Below are 24,980 nucleotides of genomic sequence, written 5' to 3'. Positions count from 1 at the left end.
CTGTGTTCCATTGTTCCCGCAGTATAAATCACGCAGGATTGTTTTTATACCATGTACACAATGCAGTAAAACTACACGTTCAAAAAGGGCACAGAAAAAAAATGTTTTTTGCAGCCTGACTGCAGTTGCAGCTCCTCGCTCTTAAATTCTCTCACAACAGTGTTTAAATAAATTCGATAAAAGTCCTGCTCACAAACTGACTGCCAGAGACAGGACATGTCCACATCAACTATAACTCCAGACATCTCCACATTTACACACGGATGGTTCGTTCGCGTGCGCATGCACGAGCGCAGCTCATGATCAAAGAAAGAAAGATAAACTATAACAGAACTCAGAGCGCAGACCTGCAGCTCAGCACAAGAACAAATATAAACTAGAAGAGGAATCAGAGTGCATAGTCTGGCTGCAGTCAAACTGTGCACTCTGATTCCTCTGTGCAGAGAACCTGCGGGCTGCGTTCTCACCTCCTCTCTGCCCCCCTGTTGCACGCACCTGACTCAGACATTCCTGCGTTGTCAGGGCTTTAGAATGGCCTAAGCAGTGGGTCACCCCTCTGATTCTAATCTGCTTTGAGGTTTCTTCCTCAATAAGAGTTTTTTCTTACCATTGTCGCCTGCATGCTTGCTCTAGGGGTTGGTGAGGTTAAGCTTTGATCACACTGAATAATAAAGCCATGAATAATAAGCCACATATTGATTTGTCAGAAATTTCAGTGATTATTTGAATAATGAGCCATATATATGAATATTGCACAAACAATTAAAAAACACTGCGAGTGATTACGTCACCGCACACAGCACAGCTCATCTGATTGGATTATAACGAAATATTAAATCTATCATAAACATACTTTTAAAACTGTTCATAAGAAGGAATGAACATGAAACTGTTTTACCAAGCCATTACAATATAAACATTACAAATGATTACCTTTTAGACTGTTCCAAATATGTTCTCCACCTCATGCAGTGCAGGAGGGAGAGAGGGAAAAAAGCGGCAGCTGAAACGGTCCTCTGTGATTCCGGAAGCGATTAGAGGTGTTTTCAACAGCCAAACTCAGAGAAAATGATTAATCCACTACGAAATAATTATTTCATATACAGCATGCAGCACACAAAGCAGGTGGGATTGTCACGATGAAGTGCGGAGCCAAAATAGCCTGTCCTGTCTTCGTAGCCCCCAGGTACTTGGATAATGGGCTTCTAACAACCTCGTACTGACCACAAACATTCCTCTAACATCCTCGTTTGTCCTCGTAGTACCTCGTACACAAACTGCCCCATGCTGTTTTTTGGCAAATTTTTAACTTCTTGAAATTAGTGCTATGCTCAGAGATGAGCCTCATTAGCTGAATATTCTGCCTCTAAGAGCCACTATACTCCCACGTTTGTTGAATAACTGGACTTGTACCAAAAAAAACACATGCTGTGTGGCTCATTATTCATTGTTCATTATTCGGTGGGACCAGGGCTTTAGACCTTACTCATGTGAAGCACCTTGAGGCAGCTTTGTTGTGATTTGGTGCTATATAAATGAAAGAAACTGAAATGAACATGAAGGTTTTGAATGAAGAGTCCAGTTTATTGTGTAATAGAGGTATGCATACGAGGTCTGTTAGAAAAGTTTCCGACCTTTTTATTTTTTGCAAAAACTATATGGATTTGAATCATGTACGCTTGCATCAGCCAAGCTTGAACCTTTGTGCGCATGCGTGAGTTTTTTCACGCCTGTTGGTTGCGTCATTTGCCTGTGAGCACGCCTTGTGGGAGGAGTGGTCCAGCCTCCTCAGCAGATTTTCATTGTCAGGAAATTGGCTGAGTGACTGCCGCTTTACTGCATCAAAATTTTTTCAGAAACTGTGAGAGACAGCCAGGTGGAAACCATTTGGAAAATTCAGATGGCTTTCGGTGAAGATCTTATGGGGATCACACAGATTAAGGAGCATTACAACCGGATTAAAGACGGCCCACAGCGGCTGAGGGCGCGCCGCGCTCCGAGTGGCGATCGACAGGCTGAAACCACCAGATCATTTCCAAACTGAACGCTGTGTTGATCCGGGACATCGTCTGACTACCAGAGAAATGGCAGAAGATGTGGACATAATAAGTAGGTAAAAAATGCACACCAAGATCCTCTGCTGAGGTGCATATGCAGAAATAGTAACTCAAATATAAAGAAAAAGCATAGCACACTCAAAATATTGATGTCCTGCCGCTGTTTTATTTCATAATAATGTTTTGGCCAAAGGCCTTTGTCAGATTGCAGCTTCAGTTGGACCAAGTGAAGAGGTGGACATACCACTTTTTCGGCACATTCCACTGTTACAGGAGTTTTTGTCATGGAAAGAGGAGTGGAGGAATTCACCAAGGAGCCGCTAATGGCGCGGGACAAAAGCACCTCCGTGTTGGTCTCACAGGACATGTTGTAGCATGCCCAGCTCTTGCACCATTCGGAAGATTCAGACGGCTTTCGGTGGCTTTTCAGTCGTGTGACTATCCGAGAAATTGTGGACGAGCTGGACATGCCACAACATGTCCTGTGAGGCTTCATCACGGCGTTGCTTTTTGTTCTGCGCCATGCGGCTTTGTCCCGACGCGCGAATTCCTCTGCACGTCCTTTCATGACAAAAACTCCTGTAACAGTGGACTGTGCCGAAAAAGTGGTATGTCCACCTCTTCTGCCATTTCTCTAGTAGTCAGACGATGTCCCGGATCAACACAGCGTTCAGTTTGGAAATGATCTGGTCGTTTCAGCCTGTCGATGGCCGCTGGAGTGCGGCGCGCCCTCAGCCACTGTGGGCCGTGTTTAATTTGGTTGTAATGCTCCTTAATCTGTGTGATCCCCATAAGATCTTCACCGAAAGCCATCTGAATTTTCCAAATGGTTTCCACCTGGCTGTCTCTCAGTTTCTGAAAAAATTTTGATGCAGTAAAGCGGCAGTCGCTCAGCCAATTTCCTGACATTGAAAATCCGCCGAGGAGAATGGACCACTCCTCCCACAAGGCGTGCTCACAGGCAAATGATGCAACCGACAGGCGTGAAAAAACTCACACATGCGCACGAAGGTTCAAGCTTGGCTGATGCAAGCGCACATGATTCAAATCCATATAGTTTTTGCAAAAAATAAAAAGGTCGGAAACTTTTACAGTTGTATATATATAATTATATTATACAGTTGTATAATATAATTTCTTTAAATAATTTTTCTTACCGTAACAGATGGCGCATGACTTGATCTTCTTCAGGTCATCAGCCCAGTCTGAAGGCGCTCCAAGCACCATGAAGAGGGCGTGTCCTGTGTTGTCAGCCTGACAGGAAACAGCAGCAGTAAACATCTTTGGTTTGGTGATGAGACATTTATTTCAGCTGAAGATAAATGTGTGGCAGCAAGCCATGAATGAGGAGTTAAGCTGCAGACGAAGAGGAGGAAGAAGAAGGTGAGAAACGAGCTGCTGAAACATTCACTCGATGCCTGTCAGGTTGTGTTCACTCCAGCTGAGTAAGGATATGGTGCTGTTTCAGCTTCAGCAGTAATCTCTCTCTTTGGCTTTTCTGTCAGTATCCACGCTGACATGCACCCGATGAACATTAGCTCAGTGAGCTTTGGTGTGTTTCATGAAGCAAGGTTCAACCTATTTGAGATTGTGTTCTTTTCACCTACTTAAAGATCACATCTGCACCCATTAAAAAAAGGTGCTCAGTGCTCATGTTTGGACCATCTGGACTCTCGTTAGCTTTGTACCAGGAATCTTCTCCCAGGGGACCAGCTGAGGAATCGGACCTTAGACACTATGCATCATGAAAGATGGCTGTTATGACGATTTTGGATTTAAGACACCGCATGATTTATGATCAACTGAATTATAATGACATACAGAGTTTTTACCAAACACAAGCGTGGCCAAGCGATTAATTCATTCTTTCATTTTCAACCACTTATCTGGGTCACGGTGGCAGCAAAATGAGCAGCTCATTCCACACTTCATTATCCTCTGCCAAGGCCTATGACGCTTCCTGGGGGATCCTAAGATGTTTCCAAGCCAGCTGGGAAATATAAGCCCTCCAGCAGGTCCTAGATCTTCCCTGGGGCCTTCTCCCAGTTGGATGTACCTAGAAGACCTCCCTACAGCAACGACCAAGGAGTATCCTCACAAGGTGCCCAAACCACCTCAACTGGCTCCTTTCAATGCAAAGAAGCAGCAGCTCTACTCTGAGTCTCTCCTGGATAGTTGAGCTTCTCACCCTGTCCAGGAGTGTTGTGCCCAGATACCCAATGGAGGAATCTCATTTCTGCCCCTCGTATCTGTGATCTTATTCTTTCAGTCATTACCCACAGCTCATGACCGTAGATGAGGATAAATTGAGAGCCTCACCTTAGCTCCTTCTTCACCATGATGGTCTGATATACTGTCCGTATGATTTCAGACACCGCCCCACTCTGTCTATCAATACCCCACTCGTGAACAAAACCCCAAGATACTTAAAGTCCTCCACTTGGAGCAGTAACTCTCTCCTAACCCAGAGGGGACAATCCATCGTTTTCCGACAGAGGACCATGGTCTCAAATTTGGATGTGCTAATTCTCATCCCAGTCACTTCACACTCAGCCTCAAACCTGCTCAGTGTGCATCAGAGGTCACCACCTGATAAAGCCAACAGAACCACATCATCTGCAAAAAGCAGAGATGCAACTCTGAGGTCACCAAAGTGGATGTCCTCCGGTCCTTGACTGTGCTTTGAAATCCTGTCCATGAATATCACAAACAGGATTGGTGACAAGGGGCAGCGCTGGTGGATTCCAACACCCACTGGGAACAAGTCCAATGTAATGCCGAGAATGCAGACACAACTCCTACTTTGGTCATATAGAGACTTTATCGCACATTGCAGCAAATCCGGTACCCCATATTCCCACAGTACCCCCCACAGAACACCCCGAGGGACCCGGTCATATGCCTTTTCCAAGTCCAAAAAACACATGTAGAATGGGTGGTCAGACTCCCAAAACCCCTCTAATATCCTTGCAAGGGTTAAGAGCTGGTCCACTGTTCCACATCCAGGACAGAACCCGCACTGCTCCTCCTGACAACAGGGCTCTCTACAGCTCGGCCGAGCTGACCTGAAGAGAGGCATTGAAGAGATCATGTTGAACTACAGGAGGAAAATTGAGGACCACCTGAACAGCAACAACAGCAAGCAGGTGTGGCAAGGTGTCCAGCATCTCACCAATACATGACCAACCCAGGAGCTACTCAAGGCAATACTGCGTTGGCAGAGGAGCTGAACCTCTTCTTTGCCCACTCTGAGTGGAGCCAACAGAGGTAGCTACACTACACCCCACGGTCCACAGCAGCCCTACCCTCATAGTGGAGGAGCATGAGGTCAGGCACACGCTGCGGGCCGTCAACCTGAGAAAGGCTGTTGGACCTGATGGTGTCTCAGGGCGGGTGTTAAAGGACTACGCAGACCAGCTGGCTGGAATCTTCACCAGAATTTTTAACCAGTCCCTGTCCCAACCTGTCTGAAGCCCTCCACTGTAATCCCCCTGCCCAAGAAACCTCACTTTTCCAGCCTTAATGACTGCACTCACTCAGTCTCACTCACTTGTACTCACCACAGTGGTAGTGAAATGTTTTGAGAAACTGGTCAGTGGTCACATCACATCACTCCTGCCACAGTTTTTACCCCCCACCAGTTTGTGTACAGATCAAACAGATCAACAGAGGATGCTGTAGACACAGCACTCCATGCTGCTCTGTCCCACCTGGAGCAGTGGGGAAGCTGTGTGCGGCTGCTCTTTGTCGACTACAGCTCTACATTCAACAAAATCCTCCCTCACAAACTGGGGGACAAACTGGGGGACTTGGGTCTCCCACACTCCATCTGCATGTGGATAAACAGCTTCCTGTCTGAACGCAGCCAGAGAGTCAGAGTAGGCCACCACACATCTACGGCCTTCAGCCTCAGCACCGGCGCCCCACAGGGCTGTGTGCTTAGCCCCCTGCTCTATGCCCTCTACACCTATGACTGCCCCCCATCCCAACACAGTAACACCATCGTCAAGTTTGCGGATGGCACCACAGTGGAGGATCTCATCTCTGGAGGGGATGAGTCTGTCTACAGGAATGAGGTGCAGCAGCTAATAGGGTGGTGCATGGAGAATAACCTGCACCTCAACATCTCAAAAACCAAGGAGCTGATAATAGACTTCAGGAAGAAAAATAACGGACATTACACCATTGATTGTCAGCGGGGACTGTGTGGAGAGGGTGGCAGACTTCTGCTTCCTGGGAGAATACATTGAGGAGAATGTGTCCTGGAGCATGAATTGCTGAAAAAGGCCCAGCAGAGACTGCACTTGAACTAACAGGACTGAACTAAGAGGATTAATAAATGGAACAGTTTTGACTGTGTTGAATGCTTGGATGTAAAGTACATGTCATTGGATTCTAGGCATGTGACATATGTTACCCTGTAAAGTGGCAACTGAGCATGACACATGGTGCAAACTGTTACTTTTTAAAACCCTATTAACTCAACCAATAATTTGCATCACATTTTACAAAGACTGGCGCAACTTTAACCTTTGACCCCTGTACAAACTGAAACTGACCTTTGTCACCATTCTTGCTGTTTTTACCCCAAACCTCCATAACATTCAGTCATAGATAGTCCAAACTATACCTTTTTGGAATCTTTGTGATCAGACACATAATGTGGTATAATTTTCAATATGATTGGAGCATTTTTAAAATTTTGACTCCTGTGTAATTCTTCATTCACCCCTACCTGGCTGCCATATTGGATTTTCAAGTGCCCTGCACTTTTTTTCTCAAATACTGATTTATGAAGAATATTCATGTCAAATCTGATGCTTGTATCATCAAGTGACCAATTCTGGCCAAAAATCAAACTTATCTGCCCCGCTAATTTAATAAAGGTGAATCTGTTCAAGAAACCAGGAACCAGATTGTTATAAAAGTTGCTCTTAAGAATGATTAAAGTCTGCTCATCTCCATATGGCTGCTGATCTGAAGTATCGTTAATCTTCTTGGGATGTGACCAAGGAAAGAACTGGTGTCACTGACCTCCAACGACTCAAATGTTAAATGTCTTCATCATCCATCAAAGAAGTATTTATTTAATGGAATAATCACTTGAGCACCAATAACATGAAGTTTGGACCAAAAATGAACATACCTCAAAGGCTTCTGTGATCTCAGGAGCGCTCCTCAGACAGATGACTGCTGGGAAAATGTTGAGGGCCCGATACTCCATGACGGCCGTGACGATGTCAGTAGGTTCCTGCGATGGCCCGTTGGAGAAAAACACGGCCACCTTCCTCATCAACAATCCGGCACGGGTGCGTTTGAAGACATTCTGGCTCACAAAGCGCATGGCTGCCCCCAGGTGGCGCTGGTTGGAGGTCTGTTCCAGAGCAATGTTCTTTACCAACTCAATCAGTTGTTTCTTGCGATGGTAATCGTGGGAACGAATCAAGTACTTGGTGTAGCTGCTGTATCCCATCACAGTGACGCGGGCGCCTGTCGGACAATTGCTCTCGGTGATGGAGAGATCCTCAAGCAGGGAGAGCAGGACAGAGCGCATCCTTTCAAAGGCGGTTGGGGTCACATCCTTGGACATGTCCATGGCGAAGACAACCTCTGTGGGGTACGTTGGGCACACCACCTGATCTAGTAACCAGTGATGAAGCAGAATTAACACAAAACCCAAAAGAAACTAAACATTTTGAAAGGATACTGTTACCCTTGCCACGGTAACATTGGCATGTTGGGCAGAATAACATTAACTTTACACAAGCTACTGGAACCCTGATTACAGAACTGATTAACATTTTATGACATTTATATGATATTTTACAACATGTCATTTTGTGTGATGGGGTTTTGTTGTAATGTATGACGGGGTATTAAGAGTAAGATGTTGAAGTTCTTGAAGCTCTTCTTCTGGCCTCTTGGTGGTCTTCCTTCCTGGAGCTGACTCTAAAGGATCTGTTGCAGAAGTCGATTCCTGCCCGTCGTAGATGATTCTTGGTGAGGATTACTTCCATGACAATGAACATGGCTTCATTAATGACGCTGAGACTTGTTCTAGAGTCCTCCAGGTACTTCACTGACAAAGTGATGTCCTGGAACATTCGAACCCTACCAGAATCGCCTGTGGCTCCACCTTCACAATGTGGTCTTAAGAAAGTTATTCAAACCCACACAAACTAAGACAGAGAATTTCAGGTGGATTCATGTCACTGGAATGTGAATGTGATGACGACCGTGATACCACTCGATGACATTGTTGCTTTTTTTTTGGTAGTACTTACGTGTTGCTGAGACAAAATACTGATACGTACCCAAACAGCACGCTGTGGAGAGAAGACAACATGATTCAGACGTGAATATCTACATTTTTCACTGATAATAGTTTTCTTTTTTGTATTTTGGTATTTTGATTTGTCACCTAACGTGTTCTCCTGCTAAAGTGATGAATAACGTGGAGTGATGCCCTGAAATCCAATTGGCCCGCAAAGCCTCATTTGTTTATGAACCAGTTCCAGCAGTGATGAAGTTTATTGTTTTATAACATAAAAGTCAAACTTCTTCACACAAAATGTTTTTAAAGTCCCATCGTCATGTTGAGTCGGGAGCACCTTCAAGGACGATCCAGACCTGCTCAGAAGACTCATGTCTGCCGATAAATCGTCGATATTCTAGTACAATGCTGGCAGAGTGGTTAATGAAACACGAGTCATCAGGAGGTAACATGTCCCCACAAAACAGCAACACAGTGTCGGAGATCATCCAAGGACACACTTGTGCTAAGTATGAATGAAACTGGTAGCTGGTTCTTGAGATATCTCGCTAACAAGTGAAACCAGGTGGACAGACAGATGAACATATTTCATACTGGAGGGATAAAAAAGAAAAGAAAGCAAGGATGTTGAAGTCAAAGGTCAAGGTGATGCTTATCACTTCTTTTTTAAACACATCCAAGGCCTTGTCCACTGAGTTTCTACGTACCAGTGGATCAAAGACTGATTCTATACGAGTGCAAGGAGCTCCTCTGACACCTCATGTCTTCTGTCCAGGATAGGAGAGGGCTCAGTGGGAGAACAACATCCAGGTGCTCCATCATCACAATGCCCCGAGCAACTGACACACAAACGTCCCGACTGTGGATTCCTCAAGTGCAAGGAGGTGGTTAAGGAGATCTGAATTCCTCATATCATTGATGACAATGTGATGACTGAGCTCCAGATGATTCCAGGAGAAACCTTCAGTAGGTCCACTGAAGTCTGAGAATGGAGGGAAAACATTTTGAAGAGGACAAGGTTTTTGTGAGATCAGTCTGTTGCCTCTTGGTGAGTGGAACACAGGAAAACTTTAAGAAGAGCCCATGAAACCTGGACACCACTTTCCCACGTTCCTCCTGTGCTCAGTAGTATTTTAGAATCAGAGATCACTGAACACAGCTGCTTTAATGGAACTTTGCTATGAAATTGGATAAATATCAAACCAGAATTCGGCTGGAAGCTTGTTGATGACAACCTCAAGCTTATGCTCAACATCATTCAACCAAACATTCAGTCTGATGTAGGTGTACTGTTTATTAAGACTGTGTGTAAAATTATGATTAGTATAACTTGTGTACCAAATTCTTTTTCCCCAAGATTACTCTGAGAAAAACAACAGTTCCAAAAAAAATATTAGGTGGAAAAAAGTAACAATTTTGTGTGCACATTAATAATTCAGAAACTTACCACATTTTTTTCTGATGTAAGTGATCAACTGGCACTCCTGAAAAAAAAAGCAGCATGTAAATACTGTATGTTTGGCACTGAAGACATTTTAATGTTTGCATTACCGTCATGTTTCGGTCTCCAGGAGGACCTTGGGGTCCCTGGATGGAGAGAAGAGACCAAACATGGACAGTCAGTCTATATTATCATGTTATGTTGACATCTTCTTTCTATAGAAGTATTTTTTGAATTTGCACTCTTTATTATTCGCTTTTGGTGTAAAATAGCTTTGACATAGTGTTATCTAACCCCTCCCCAATGATAAAAAGCCATGGTCATCTATGTTAGCGTGAGGCTAATGAGCCCGTAAGGTGGAGCAGCTTCAGAGCTCTAAAGTTGTTGGCCATGTTTTTATGCTGCCTGTTTACATGATCACATATATTTGCTAACTTTGTGCTAACTGGTCAAGCTAGCTGGTTTACTGGTTGCCATAGCTACAAGTAAATGAGGTAATTGCCATTAGCCAATTAGCTATCAGCTATAGCTTGGTAAATGAGTGTGCTAGTCAGCTCATTCCTAAACCAGGATAATAAATTATCAGGAAAAATAATGTGTTTGTTCTTTTCAGTCTCATCTCACTCTGATCTCAAAACCATTTATATGTGAAGTTATTTAAAATAGATTATTTGATTGTGAGCTCATGATGGCACCTTCGTTTTGTAAACTTCTTCAAAAGTCGCCAGAAATTCACATTATATACTTTCACCAAAGCTGGACTCAAAGTAAAACATCCACACAGATCAGACGAGCGAAACCAAAATAAATTCACTGTTTACAGCAAACGTTGCTCATAAAACTGTGAAGGTCCCCTTTGGAGAAATGATTGTTTTGGACTGACACTCACCCTGTGTCCTGAATAACCCGGCTTTCCAGGCATGCCTGTTCGTCCCGGCCTCCCAGAGTTGCCCTGCATCAGCACAAACACTTTCAGTTACAAGCAAACAAAAAACAAACAAAAAGCAGTAAAATGAGACATTAAGACTCAAAACTTACAATTACATTCATTCATCATTTTCTGAACCTGTTAATTCCAGTTAAGGGTCATTGGGGGTGGGGGGGGGGGGGAGCCTATCGTTGATGCGTGTGCTGTCAAGTGCTGATGTGAATGGTTTTGTGATGTAGAGACCTCTGTGGAGTTTGGTGCTGGGTGCGCGTGGTTTGACGCCCCGGTGCAGTGTCGATTTCTCAGTGTTGCACTGTGGTCTGGGGCTACAGAGTGGTCCGTATTGTGTGGCTTTGCTTCCTCCTCCAGACATTTGTGCGTCACTTATGTTCATGCTGCTGAAGTTCCAGGTCTGTGGTGGACAGGAGTTGTATGGGTGTGCAGAAATGTAGTGCTCCAAGAGGCCTTTTTCTCCAGGCAACAACAGGAGGCGACAACGGGAGGGGGAGACTCTACTGGAGTTTTCACTAGCATTGATGGGCTTGATGGCATCTGTTAAGCAGCATGCACCCAGTGGCATCCCAAATGTAGAGCTTTTGTTACGTGATCAGTTTGTGGAGTATTTGCTTGATGGATCACTTTGTTGTGAGTTGAAGCAGTTTGTGCACCGGAAGCCTTCTGCTACCTTGCTGGAGGTTAGGGGTGAGGCAATTAGGTGGGGATGAGAGGGTCTACCTGAAGGTATGAAGGGTCGTAGCTCTTCCATCCATTCAGTTGTGGGTATTCACTGTGTGGTTCAGGGCAGTGGCGAGATGGAGACTAATTCTTCACAGGCCTCAGAACTGCAGGAAGTAAAGGAGATGCTCCAGTTACAGCAGGAGCAGTTGAATCTGCTGACTCGGAGTATTTCCTGCTTGCCAGATTCTCAGCGGTATCGTCAACCAGTTGCTCGAGGTTCTATAATTTGTAGGCGCAGTCAGAAACCAGGTCACTTTGCCAGGGAGTGTGATGGAGTTTGGGTGATGGCCCACAATCAACCCTTCTTGTTGGCTTTTCAGTCAAATAGGCCATCTCACTCCTCCCAGGGGTGGTGAAAGCCGTGCCCACCGAGCTGCAGAGCCACAGTTCATGTGGGGGGTGGGAAGTTACTGGCTTAGGGTTTGTCTGGGATGGGCGACAAAGAAGTGTCCAAGCTGGTGTCATCGTGTCCTCATTTGGGGGTGAGTATGGGGGGAGTGGTGATCCCTTGTTTGATAGATACAGGGTCTGTGGTATCAACTATTCTGAAGTCTCTTTTCTGTTGGCAGTTTGAGCCGTGGGGTTTGGGGTGACTGAAATCTTGTCACTGGCTACAGCATAGAGCGGCTAATGGTTTAGCCGTCCCTGACCTGGGCTGTTTGGAGTTGGATGTAGAGCTCTGTGATAAGCTGTTGCCAGCATGTGGCATCTTGGTGTTTAAAGATTCTCCTGTTGTGTCCCCACGGGTTCCTGGGCTCCTGGGGATGAATGTCATCTGCAGGGAAGCAGGGAAGGTTCATGGGACAAAGACTTGTCAGATCCCACGTGGTGTGATGAAGCTTGTTAAGGCCACGCGCTCAGAGCGGTATTCTGGTGGGGCGGCCCTGTTTGAGCCTGTGTTTGAGTCTGTTCTGTCTGCTAGACTGTTGGCGCCTACCGCTTTGGTGCAGGTGTAATGGGGTACGGTCTACATTCCGGTGGTGAATGTGGGGTCCGTGGATGTGGGGCTTTGTCTTTAGAGGAGGAGTGGGTTGTGAGTCTGCCTGTGGGGGTTACTGGGGTGAGAAGTGAGCTGTCGGACGCTGCTGCTACTTTGCCCTGATGTTCGGCTTGGAGGTTTTGCCCTGTGAGGACGTGGATGTGTCCCCGCCGGCTGTTCCGCTGTGACGTTCACTGTTAACAACTGTGAGGTTTTGTTCTGAGCAGACAGCTGCGTCTGCCTGCTGAACTTTGTGGCGTAAGGGTGCCCTCATGTGGCTGTGTCCAGTAGTGTTTTAATTTAGTATTAACAAGTTGTTATTTTAAATAGTTTTATTATAAATTGTTGTTAATAAATCTTTTTGCATTGTGAACCACCTCTGCCTCTCTCTTCAGAGAACCTGTGTGTCTTAAGTTGAAGTTATTCTAATTGGAGAATTCTGTGGACTAAACGCCCACGGTGGGGTCAGAAGTCCGACCTCTCATGTTCATTCATGCTTCTAATTGTCTTAAGCCTGGTTCACATGACAGGATTTTAAAATTATCTTTAGGTTTCCAAAACCTGAGAGACCACACACGTGAAGATAAAAAAATCATGGATCCACAGGTTTGGTCATACAGTGTGTGGTGTTCAGCCACACTGTAAGGACAACAACACCACACACGAACAGATTTCACACACGAACATTCCCAGCTCAGACAGGTAATCTCGCAAAATCTCTCGAGATTAAATGTGACTTCAGAGTAAACAAACAGAGATACTTTGTGGACTATTTAACACAGAGGGGAAAAAAAACTATACCAAAAGAAAAAGGCGTTCTTTAAAGGAGTGGAGACAGCGCAACCACCGGACTTTCTGGTAAGTCAGAACAACTGTTTTGATTTTATTTTTCACTCCATGTGTCCATCACCTCATTTTCTGATTGGCTGCATGTCACATTCAGCAGGCTGCATGCTTGTTTTGGTTGGAGGACACAACACACGCTGCGATATCGGGCCAAAAAAAATCCAACATGTTGAATATCCCAGATTTGCGATCGGAATGCTCCTGACGTCTTTCCGAGCAGATCAGAGCGCTTTTAACACACCACACACGGCAGGAATATCTGATAAGATTATCTTTAGCATCATCATGATTGTTGGGGCGTCCTTAAGATTGCCGGAAGGGGAAGATCGGGTCCGATATCGGCCTAATTATCCTGCCATGTGAACCAGGCCTTAATGATTAGAATAACATGTCCGCTTAGGCCTGGTTCACACTTAGAGTGTAATATGAGTGATTGTGATGGACTGACTGCTTTGAGCTTTTCCTCTTTGATGACTGCTCGAGATAAAATACAGCTTGCAATCAAGCTTTCAAGCAAATAATAAAATTCAGTGTCAAACAGCAAAATGTTGCTGTGGATACGCACGTTTTGCTGCAGACACGTCCTCTTTGTCAAAAAGCATCTCATGCAGCACCACGGACAGCTCCCACAGACAGCTGAGTGGAGCTGTCCGTGTCTGGGACAGTTACACTTCAGATGCACAGTGCTGAAACAGTCATGCGAGTTTCGAAAAAAAGACAAATGTGAATTAGAGCACCGCATTTTTAATTCCACCAAATTTTTCTTTAGAAAAAAAGTTAAATACAGTTCACAATCATGCTCATTTCACGCAAAGATTAAAATTACATGTCAGGCAGCAAAATGTCTTCCAAAAAATGACACCAACAACTGAGTAAATATTCAACTGTTCCTTGGCTGTGCTGCAGCGCCCAGCAGAGAAACAGGACAGAAACTGTAACAGCTCAGTCAGCTGGTTTACAGTGACTCATCTTACTGTTATGTCCACTGTTAGTCTCTCCTGGAAATGTTCCACATACAAAAGAAATCCACAAGCAAAACAGAGTTTCTCCAAACATCAGTGTCCATGCTGTGTTAATGAGCTCAGATTGTCTGATCCACATGTGTATAAGTCATGGTCAACTATTAAATGATCAACCGTCTCCACTCCTTTAAAGAACGCCTTTTCTTTTTCTTTTTGTATCGTTTTTTTCCCCTCTGTTTTAAATAGTCCACAAAGTACCTCCGTTTGTTTACTCTGAGGTCACGTTTAATCTCGAGAGATTTTGCGAGATTTCCTGTCTGAGCTGTAAATGTTGGTGTGTGAAATCTCTTCGTGTGTGTTGTTGTTGTCCTTACCGCGTGGCTGAACACCACACACTGTACGACCAAACCAGAAATGATTTTTTTATCTTCACGTGTTCGGTCTCTCAGGTTTTGGAAACCTAAAGATAATTTTAAAATCCTGTCGTGTGAACCAAGAACAAAGAACATTGTTTTTCTTCTTCTGCTTCTTCTTTATACTACATCTTTAGAAGGAGAAGAAGAACAAGGTATACTCTGCTAATACATAACCCAAAGTTATATATACATAACCCAAAGTTGCACCCACCCTGTGGAACAGTCTTCCTGTGACTGTGAGGCAGTCGGAGTCTGTGGACATTTTTAAGTCAAGACTGAAAACCTATTTTTATTCTCTTTCTTATTAATAGTTTTTATTTTTATCTGTTTTATTCTTTTACTTCTGTTTTTATTTATGTATTTGAATTTTTTTATTCATTTTAAATTATTTATTAAATTTTATGTTGACTTGTTTTATGTAAGGCGCCTTGAGATGGCTTTTGCTGTGATTTGGCGCATTATAAGCTAATTAAATTAAATTAAAGTGTTTGTAGTTTTTCATGATCAGACAGAGTGGATGTTGCGTCTCTGTCTGGAGTCTGCTGTTTGGGAATATGCTGGTTGATCATTTAATAGTTGACCATAACTTATACACATGTGGATCAGACAATCTGAGCTCATTAACACAGCATGGACACTGATGTTTGGAGAAACTCTGTTTTGCTTGTGGATTTCTTTTGTATGTGGAACATTTCCAGGAGAGACTAACAGTGGACATAACAGTAAGATGAGTCACTGTAAACCAGCTGACTGAGCTGTTACAGTTTCTGTCCTGTTTCTCTGCTGGGCACTGCAGCACAGCCAAGGAACAGTTGAATATTTACTCAGTTGTTGGTGTCATTTTTTGGAAGATATTTTGCTGCCTGACATGTAATTTTAATCTTTGCGTGAAATGAGCATGATTGTGAACTGTATTTAACTTTTTTTTCTAAAGAAAAATTTGGTGGAATTAAAAATGCGGTGCTCTAGTTCACATTTGTCTTTCGTTTTTTGAAACTCACATGACTGTTTCAGCACTGTGCATCTGAAGTGTAACTGTCCCTGACACGGACAGCTCCACTCAGCTGTCTGTGGGAGCTGTCCGTGGTGCTGCATGAGATGCTTTTTGACAAAGACAGAGGATGTGTCTGCAGTAAAACGTGCGTATCCACAGCAACATTTTGCTGTTTGACACTGAATTTTATTATTTGCTTGAAATCAGCTCGATTGCGAGCTGTATTGTATCTCGAGCAGTCACCAAAGAGGAAAAGCTCAAAGTAGTCAGTCCATCACAATCGCTCATATTACACTCTAAGTGTGACCCGACTCAGTTTTAAGTGCACGCTGAAAGTAACTGAGTAATTATGAAATAACCCCTGTTTACTTAATACACGAAAGGCAGTAATATATTATGTTTCTTATTTCCACTGTAAAGAAAATCTACAGAACTGTGAATTCTTTTTCAGTATATAAGTCAAAGAACCTCTCAAACTAGTACAAAATACTTAACTTATACTTCAGAAAATAGTTAACTTTCCTGCACTTACCACTTGACCTCGGTTCCCTTTATGTCCAGGAAGTCCTTTAGCTCCCTTCTGGCCATTTTCACCCTGAACACAAACACAAAGGTATTGATCACTTCCTGCAGCAGAGGACTGGACTGAGTCTGTTCCTCAGATCTGGTTCACTGACTGTGATTTGTACAGAAATAATCCTGCAGCTGTCACATTTTAAACCTTAAAGTAGTAAAATTTATTCTTGATGGCAGGTCATTCTTGTTTGCTTCCTTAAAGTTGAATCTGAAGCTCCAAAGTGCTAAAAGCCCAAGGCCTGTATTCACAAAGAGTCTCTGAGTCCTCTCCCATTTTAGCCTAAAAATTTCTAGCAAGGAATCTTTGCGTAAGAGAGATCCAGGACGTGTCTGAGAGCAACTCTGAGCAGGGACGGGACAGAAACCTTTATCTTTGTGAGGAGGCAGGGTTGATCCGATTGCTCGGTGTTGTGTGGGCCGCCAGAAGAGGAGGTACTGCTGGCCCACCACCAAAGGGCGCCCTGCCTTAAGTGCGGGCTTCAGGCACGAGGGGGCGCTGCCGCCACGGACACAGCCGGGAGTGACAGCTGTCACTCATTCTTCATCATCGCACTCCATAAAATCCAGACGTCATCTCCACCTCATCGCCGAGATATCGTACTTCATTGGAGGTAAAACTCTCAGCCGTTGCTTTTGCTTTTGTCTTTTCTGACAAGTGTTTGTTACACAGTGTTTGCAGTCAGTTCCGTGAGTGCTTGCAGCAGGAGGCTGAGTGTGAGAGACGTGGAGAGCTGACGTCTTCGCTCCCCACGCTATTCTGTGATAAGTACTCTCAACTGCTGCACGTACCTGTTTTCTGAGTGAGAGGTGGAGGTGGCATTCCCACCGTTGTTGTTACTGGGTGTGCACACACCTACACTTGACTGTCTTTGTTCTCGCCAGCAGTACCAGACCCGACAGTCGGGGACGGTGATCACCTGGGAATTCGGGACTTGGCGGCTCCAGTATTCACCAGGTTTGGTGGCGGCGGAAATCTTGTGGTTCCGGCTCTTCTCAGGACAGACGTCTTCTATCCTCGAGCCTGCCCACACGTCACCTTTGTTGATTGACTGTAATCTTATTCTGGGATTGTCTGTATGTTTGTTGTGCTCCTTCACAACATTAAATTGTTAATTTTTGGCTCATCTATTGACCGTTCATTTGCGCCCCCTGTTGTGGGTCCGTGTCACTACACTTTCACAACAGCTCGGTATGACACAGTCTTCTACAAGCTGTGATTGGTTGCCACAAAAAGCGAATAACAAGTGTGCTCCTAGGTATGAATGGACAGTAAATCCAACTGATCATATAACCTGAATTCTAATCCAATTACATTTGTTCCGCAAATCTGATTGGTTAATTGTGGGAAATTTCAGACCATAAACTATCGAGTAGACGGTGGCAAAATATTCAGCCGTTTCACATTTAATGCATAGCTCCGCGTCCTAACCACATTGCTGCACAGGTAGAAATGGCGCTGTCAGCTGAGAAACTGGCAGAGCAATGCTGCCAAAATAAGTGGATTGAATGGATTTAACTGGATTGATTGATGGCTTTATCGTGGATTTAATTCAATACAGCTGACGAGATGGAGAATTCTGTGAGTCTGCTCAAAGGACAAAGAAGGATCAAAAATTACTCCAAGGTTCCTCAGTTTGTCAGTGTGATGTATGACACACGAGCCGAGGTTGAGAGGTAACTTGTCAAATTGATGCCGATGTCTCACTGGACCAAGAACCATCATTTCAGTCTTATCAGAATTTAAAAGTAGGAAGTTTCTAGACATCCAACTTCTCACTGATGCAAGGCAATCTTCTAAGGATTTTATGTGAATGAGATTACCAGCAGTTATCGGCATGTATAACTGAGTATCATCAGCATAGCAGTAAAAGGTAATCCCAAAACACTGTAATATGTGCCCAAGGGGTGCTATATAAAGGGAGAAAAGCAGGGGGCCTAAGATGGACCCCTGTGGAACCCCAACTTTCATGTCACTAAGGTTAGAGGTAGTGTTATTGTACTAAACACAGTGAGAACGACTGGTCAAGTATGACGTCAGCCATGCAAGGGCACTCCCAGTAATGTCAAAATGATTTTCCAGCCTATCAAGCAGAATATGATGATCCATGGTATCAAATGCAGCACTGAGATCCAACAGCACCAGAACCATAGTGAGAGCCGTCTCTGTGGAATGATATTTTCTAAAAGCAGACTGCAGTGGCTCAAAGAGATTATTCTCAGTAAGCTAGTCCATGAGCTGCTGTGACACCACTTTTTCCCAGAATTTTAGAGCAAAATGATAGATTTGATATCGGCCAATAGTTTTTCAATACACTAGGGTCAAGATTAAGTTACTTAAGTAATGGTTTAATCACTGCAGATTTGAAACATTTAGGAACAGATCCAGAAGTTAAAAATGAATAATTTGCAGCACAGTCGGCCCAAGAGTGGGCCACAGGTCCTTAAACAGTTTTGTTGGTATAGGATGAAATAAACAGGTTGTGCTTTTTGTTGACATTACAAGTTTCCTCAACATGCCTAGTGAGATACTATCAAATTCTGTAAATCTAGGTAATATCTCAGTAATGGTGCCCACCTCAATAGCAGGGTGTAGTGGCTGGGTTAAGGCATGCCGGGATACGAGGGTAGGCTGGAAAGTTCTAAGGCTCACTATGATGCAGTTAATGCATTACTCCTTCATGGTGAGCCTTAGAACTTTTCAGCCTACCCTCGTATGTTTAACCTAATGTCTTCTATTTTCTTCTCAAAGTAATCCAGGAAATCTTGTGCTGTAAAAGGAGGCCAAACTACAGGTGGTTGTCCATGAATAAGTGTTGCCAACGTGTCGAACTAGAACTTTGAGTTATGCTTGTTTTTGTTGATCAAATCAGAGTAGTAGGTCCGCTTTGTAGCCAGTAATGCATGCTTATAGTCTAAGACAGCATCACGCCACACAAGGTGGAATACTTCTAATTTTGAACGACGCCATTTCCGATCTAGACCTCTTGCCTTATGCTTGAGGTCACGCAGGTAATCAATGAACCAAGGGGGAGCGCGGTTTTAACACAGGTGGTGCAATCATGTCGAGTGTAGTTTTGAGCACTGAGTTTAAATTATCCACAAGTCTGTCTACTGAATGGGTATTTGCCAAATGTGAAGCTAAGACATCAGGCAGTCTAGCTTCGAGTTCAGTCTTAGTTGAGGAGTTGATGCATCGCCATAGTGATATATAAGGTTGCTGTTCCACTAAACATGGCAGCAAAACTGTAACTTAATAAGTGAGTGATCAGAGACCACTGATGCAAGAGGCATGATGCCAATATTTGTGACAGCAATACCACGTGCGAGAACCAGATCCAGGGTATTTCCACTAATGTGCGTCGAGTCCTGAATGCATTGCCAAAATCCTAATGCATCCACAATTTCCATAAATGATTTGCAGAGGGGATCAGAAGGCTTATTTATATGAACATGCTGTTTTAAATTTTATTGTATATGTGTTTTATTTTTGTGAATTTGTGTTTTTAATGTTAAGTGCTTTGGACACCAGTTGGTGCTGTAAAGCACTTTATAAATAAATGTTGATTGATTGATTGAATGTTAAAATCACCAGTGATCAGAATGTTATCTGCAATAGTTGACAAGTTAGAGATAAATGCACCAAATTCATCTAAGAATTCAGAATATGGGCCAGGAGGCCTATATACAGTGACAAAGTAATACGGCTGATTTTTATTCTTCTGACCTTGGCAATGCCTAATATCCTGAGCAGAGAGGAGAATCAGATGCTCAAACGAGTTATATTTGTGACCCCCAACAGCTAATAAGCTAAACCTAGATTTATAAATAACAGCAACGCCTTGCTTCACATCACAAGGGATGTGACTAAATGTATATGCTGATGGTAGGCCTCATTTAAGGGGAGGACAGCTGTAGGTTTATGCCAGGTTTCACATAACCCAATCATATCTAAGTGATGATCAATAATTAGATCATTAATCAAAAGTGATTTTTGAGGACAGTGATCTTATGTTAATGAGACCCGGGCTAAGGACTTCAGTGGGGTTGACAGTTGAACTGTTTGGATTTAGGGGTGGACAAAGTGCACACTTAGTGCGTATGGTGCAGGAATCGTGTGCAAACCGTGTATTGTCCCCCCTGCCACCAACGCCTCTTGCACCTGTTGCTACAACTATTTGCACACACAACCGCCTGAAAGACAAAGTGTGCGCTGTGCGAACACATTGCACCCTCTCACGGCAGATGTCGGCCAAATTCCAGGTGACATGCACGAACACCTAACACCGCTCACATGACATTTAGAAAATATGTGGCCAGTCGCACTCTTGGCATGACAACAGACTGCAGACAGTCACTGTCATACTGCTGTGAAATTTGTCTAAGTTCCCCACGAGTGTGACTTTGCAAACACACACTGACACGTGGGTGTGTGTGCTCCATTCATGGGAGGCGTGGCTTCCGACAGAAGCAGCTGTGGTGATCTGTCATTCTGGACATTCCAGCTACACAACGCCTACTGTGTTTGGACAGACATGGACTAACAATTGTCCACTGTGAGGCACGTGTGTCTGATTGCTATATTTACGTGGATATAAATAAAAACATATATTGCCGTGGTGGCGACAAGCTGCAGCAAGTGAGCATGCATGGAGCAGACACTGACAGCCCCCCAGGTTGAAATGGACCGTCAGATCAGAACACACGCGCGGGGCGACTGTACGCACCGGGCCAGTAGTTGTGGACATGATCAGAGCACACTGCTTTTCATTCATGTCATTTCATGACTGTATGTCTGTGACCATGGGTCATCACCAGAGGAACAGATGGATCATATTTGTGTTGCTCGCTTGACAAATGCAGTGTTTTTATATGGTGTGTGATTTTAATTTTTTAGAATACTTCCATGTCCTTGCTGATATGAGGCAGCTTCCCGCAGCTTTCAAAGAACAGCTCAATAGCTCAGTGGTAAAGCCTCTGACTGGGAATCCAGAGCTCTTGAAAGGTGCAAGTTTGCATCCTGGGTGGTGTGTTTTTTTTTCAATTTTCTTTTTTTTTTAATTATTCCACATAAGCGGCGCAATGTGGGTCCACATGTACCAGCTGTTTGTTTTTGTTTGTTTGTTTGTTTGTTTCATTTATTCCACATAACCGGTGTGATGTGGGTCCACACGTACCAGCTGGTTTTTATTTCTTCCACATAAGTGGCGCCCTGTGGTACACCTGGCACTGTTCCTGCTCAATGGACACCAGGTGTCTCTTGCACCAGGTTTGTGAACGCGTGCCTGTCAGAGCGATGTTTTGTGGTGCGCTAATTTCAAGCTGTTTTGCGCTGACTGGCCAAAATCAACTAGACATCGACCAAACGTCGCACTGTGTGAAGGGGTCCTTAGAGAATGCTCTACTTTTAGTACTTTTAGAAAACATCTGAAGGGATGGTTGATGTCCACCCAAACCTGCCTTGACAGTTATTAGTGTTTACTATCATGTGGAACTTGGACATTGTGTAAAAGGCTGAGAATGTGATGCAATCTGTGTTGTAGCAGCATTGTGGAGTACAGTGTATTTAATATGATTTTATTATGTGTTTTTTGTTTTACTATTTTAGCAATTTGCCTGGGGGTCTGACAATGGAAATCAGCCTATGGTTGAAATTGTGTACATTTACATTTTTATTTCCTTTAAAAAGAAAATGTTCATTCATGTACGTTGTCCCTCTTAGCAAATAAAATTGAAATTTAATATTGAAAAGCCTATTCGCTGTACATGTAACATTATATCTCAATCAAAAGTGCATCAGTCATTCTTGTTTTTCTGTTATGGATTTACCGACACCATCAAAACTGAATGGTGTCACGATTTTGGCAGGCTCTGGGCTTTGATTCTATCTTTTCCTCCCTTTACCCACCATCTGCCCCAGCTCTGTTTTATTTGTTATTTATCATGTGTTTATTCTGTTCTATTTTGCTTTGTCACTTTGTTTCTTTGTTACTTTTCATACTGTCCAGTTCCGTTCTTGTTTTGTTCAGCCAGTTTGTATTTTCAGTTTATTTGGTTCTTATTTGTTATATTATCTGTTGTGCTTTAGTGTCGAGTTGTGTTAATCACCAAGTGTGTTTATTTATAGTTTGTTTAGCCACTTTGTTTTCTTAGTCAGTTCCAGTCTTGTTTTGTCCTTGGGTTTATTTTCTCATTATCCTCTGATTAATTCTTTTGTTCTGTTCATAGACCTCTGTTTCACTCCACGTCCTGCACCTGCCATTTTGTCTTCATCCCTGTCATATCTGATCATGTTCTCACTTCACATCATTGCACCTGCCTCATGTCTTTGTCTCTCACCTTGTTTCTGTCTGCTTTGTGTTTTGATTCACTCACGCTCTTGCACCTGCTCACGCATCTTTGTCTCTTTCATCAGTCCTCCCTCAACTATCTTGCACAGTACACTATCTTGGTCCACTAACCATGCCCCCTTTCTAGATTCTTCCCTCCACACATGCACCTTCTTTCCTAATCAGTCTGCACCATGTGCAGACCATGTGCAGACTGATTAGGAAAGAAGGTGACATGACAGCAAGCTAGCTGTCGTGTCAGCCGAGGCTGACTAAAGATGTGACTGAATATGTTAATGCTTGTCAAACCTGTGCAATGTATAAGATGCCCAATTGCCCACCTGCAGGACTTTTGATGCCTTTGCCTGTTCCTACACATCCATGGTCACACATCTCTATGGATTTTGTAACTGGTCTTCTGCCCTCTAGAGGAAATACTGTAATTCTGTCAGTGGTTGATCGATTATCCAAGATGGCTCATTTCGTTCCCCTGCCTAAGTTACCTTCAGCCAAGGAAACCGCTGAGGTGATGCTTACTAACATCTTTAGGATCCATGGTTTTCCCCAGGATATTGTGTCTGATCGGGGTCCTCAGTTTGTATCACATTTCTGGAGGGAATTTTGGCGTCTCCTTGGGGTTTCAGCTAGTCTCACATCAGGTTACCATCCACAAGCCAATGGACAGACCAAGCGGGTCAACCAAGATTTGGTAAAGGATCTCCGAATTTTAGCCTCCCAGCAGCCGGCCACCTGGTCCATCCTATTGCCTTGGGTAGAACTTGCTCATAATCACATGCCCTCAGTATCTACCGGTTACTCACCTTTTCATGTCATTTTTGGTCATCAACCCTCTGTTTCCTCCCCTAGATCTCGGCTCCTCAATTCCTTCTGCTCTCCACCTCATCCTCCACTGCCAACGAACCTGGGAGCGGGCCAAGAGGATTTTGGTTCACACCTCCCGGGCCTATAAGATCGCTGCTGACCACAGGAGGTCCCATGCCCCTGCCTATGGGCCCGGCCAAAAAGTGTGGCTTTCCATACCTCATCTAAAATTGAGAGGACTGTCTCATAAACTGGCTCCCAGGTTCATCGGTCCATTCCCTGTGACCAAAATTATTAACCCTGTTTCCATTTGTCTTCATCTCCCCAAGTCACTCCGCATTCATCTGTCCGTTCACACTAGTCAGATCAAACCTGCTAGGTCCAGTCCTTTATGCCCTCCTGCCGTTCCCCCTCCGCCCGCCTGGTTGGTGGATGGTGGCCCGGCGTTCACGGTGCGGCGGCTCCTGGCCTCTCCCCACTGTGGCCGTGGGATTCAGTATTTGGTGGATTGGGAGGGTTATGGCCCCGAGGAGTGGTCGTGGATTCCCTCCCGCTTTGTTCTGGACCCCACTCTGATTTGTGAGTTTCCTCTCGGGGGGGGGGGTACTGTCAGAGTTTTGCTAGTTTTGTATTGTCAGGGTTTTTGGTTTGTTTATTCTCTTGGGATTTTTCTGTTTGGGTTTCTCTCTCTCTCCCTCTCCCTGCCCTGCTTCTGGTGCTTTCCGTGTGCACCTGTTCCTGATTCATTGATTACCACCTGGGGTTTCATAAGCTCACTGGGTGGTTTTGTTCTTCACCAGTTTGTCATGCCTGGTGCTCTCATTCCAGCTCTGTACCTGCATTCTTGTTCCTGCCTGCCAAATAGTGTGTACCTGACCTCCTGCCTGTTGCCTTGACCGCGTCATTTAGCCTGATGATTTCTGTACTGCTGCTTTTATTGGACTGCCTACTCATGTACCGACCACTGCTATCCACTTCAGTAAAGTTTACTAAAAACCAGAGCTGTCTGCTGGAGCTGTGCCTGTCAGAAAAATAGTTAATGCAACCTTTACAAGTGTTATAACTGATACATTGAGCATCAACTAATGGTTTATTAATGCTAAGTAAAGGCTTAATAATTTGTGAGGAAAAAATGTAATGACAATAAAAATATGATTTGTAAAGTATTTATCACTAATGAATAGTGTCTGATTTTACATTTGTAAATGATGAACTATTAATGATCAACCTTTCTTAAATGGTTCACAGAGAATTAAAAATATCATTTATAAATGTTTTATAAAGACATTTAACTAATGCTTCATAGTGTGCAGTTAATATAAAGTGTTAAAGCTGAACTTACTTAACTGGCCGCTTGAGCTTTTAAAACCATTTTCATATGCTTTGCAAAATTCAAGCTTTTCAGAAGGGCAAATCCAGGAGGTTTTTAGGATGTGGGAGTTGGTTAAAATTGTAGTCTCAGGACTGTGAAAGCCTTGGGAAGAGCTTTATGAGTGTTTTGTATCCTTGTCACGCAACACGTGAATTCAACTTCCGAGTCCAAACAAGCACACGTCGAAAATGCAATCAGTCCAACCACTGAGCAGTAACTTTGTTTACATTCAAGACATTCACCCCAGAA

The 24,980-nt window shown here is 43.9% G+C and overlaps 1 protein-coding gene across 1 annotated transcript in view; it reads right to left on the bottom strand.

The window, feature by feature from the left end:
• LOC117513538 (collagen alpha-6(VI) chain-like) overlaps window positions 1–24,980 on the bottom strand; it is a 276,666-nt gene that overhangs the window by 76,394 nt on the left and 175,292 nt on the right. The window contains 7 exon segments of the mRNA XM_034173701.1: window positions 3,215–3,311; window positions 7,204–7,697; window positions 8,372–8,383; window positions 9,779–9,815; window positions 9,883–9,918; window positions 10,662–10,724; window positions 16,168–16,230. Of these exon segments, the coding sequence (XP_034029592.1) occupies window positions 3,215–3,311; window positions 7,204–7,697; window positions 8,372–8,383; window positions 9,779–9,815; window positions 9,883–9,918; window positions 10,662–10,724; window positions 16,168–16,230 (802 nt within the window).

The sequence above is a fragment of the Thalassophryne amazonica genome, chromosome 7 (genome assembly GCF_902500255.1).
Source record: "Thalassophryne amazonica chromosome 7, fThaAma1.1, whole genome shotgun sequence".
Classification (NCBI taxonomy): Eukaryota; Metazoa; Chordata; class Actinopteri; order Batrachoidiformes; family Batrachoididae; genus Thalassophryne; species Thalassophryne amazonica.
Note: the sequence above shows the minus strand (reverse complement) of the source record. Positions and strands in the feature narration are given on the sequence as shown.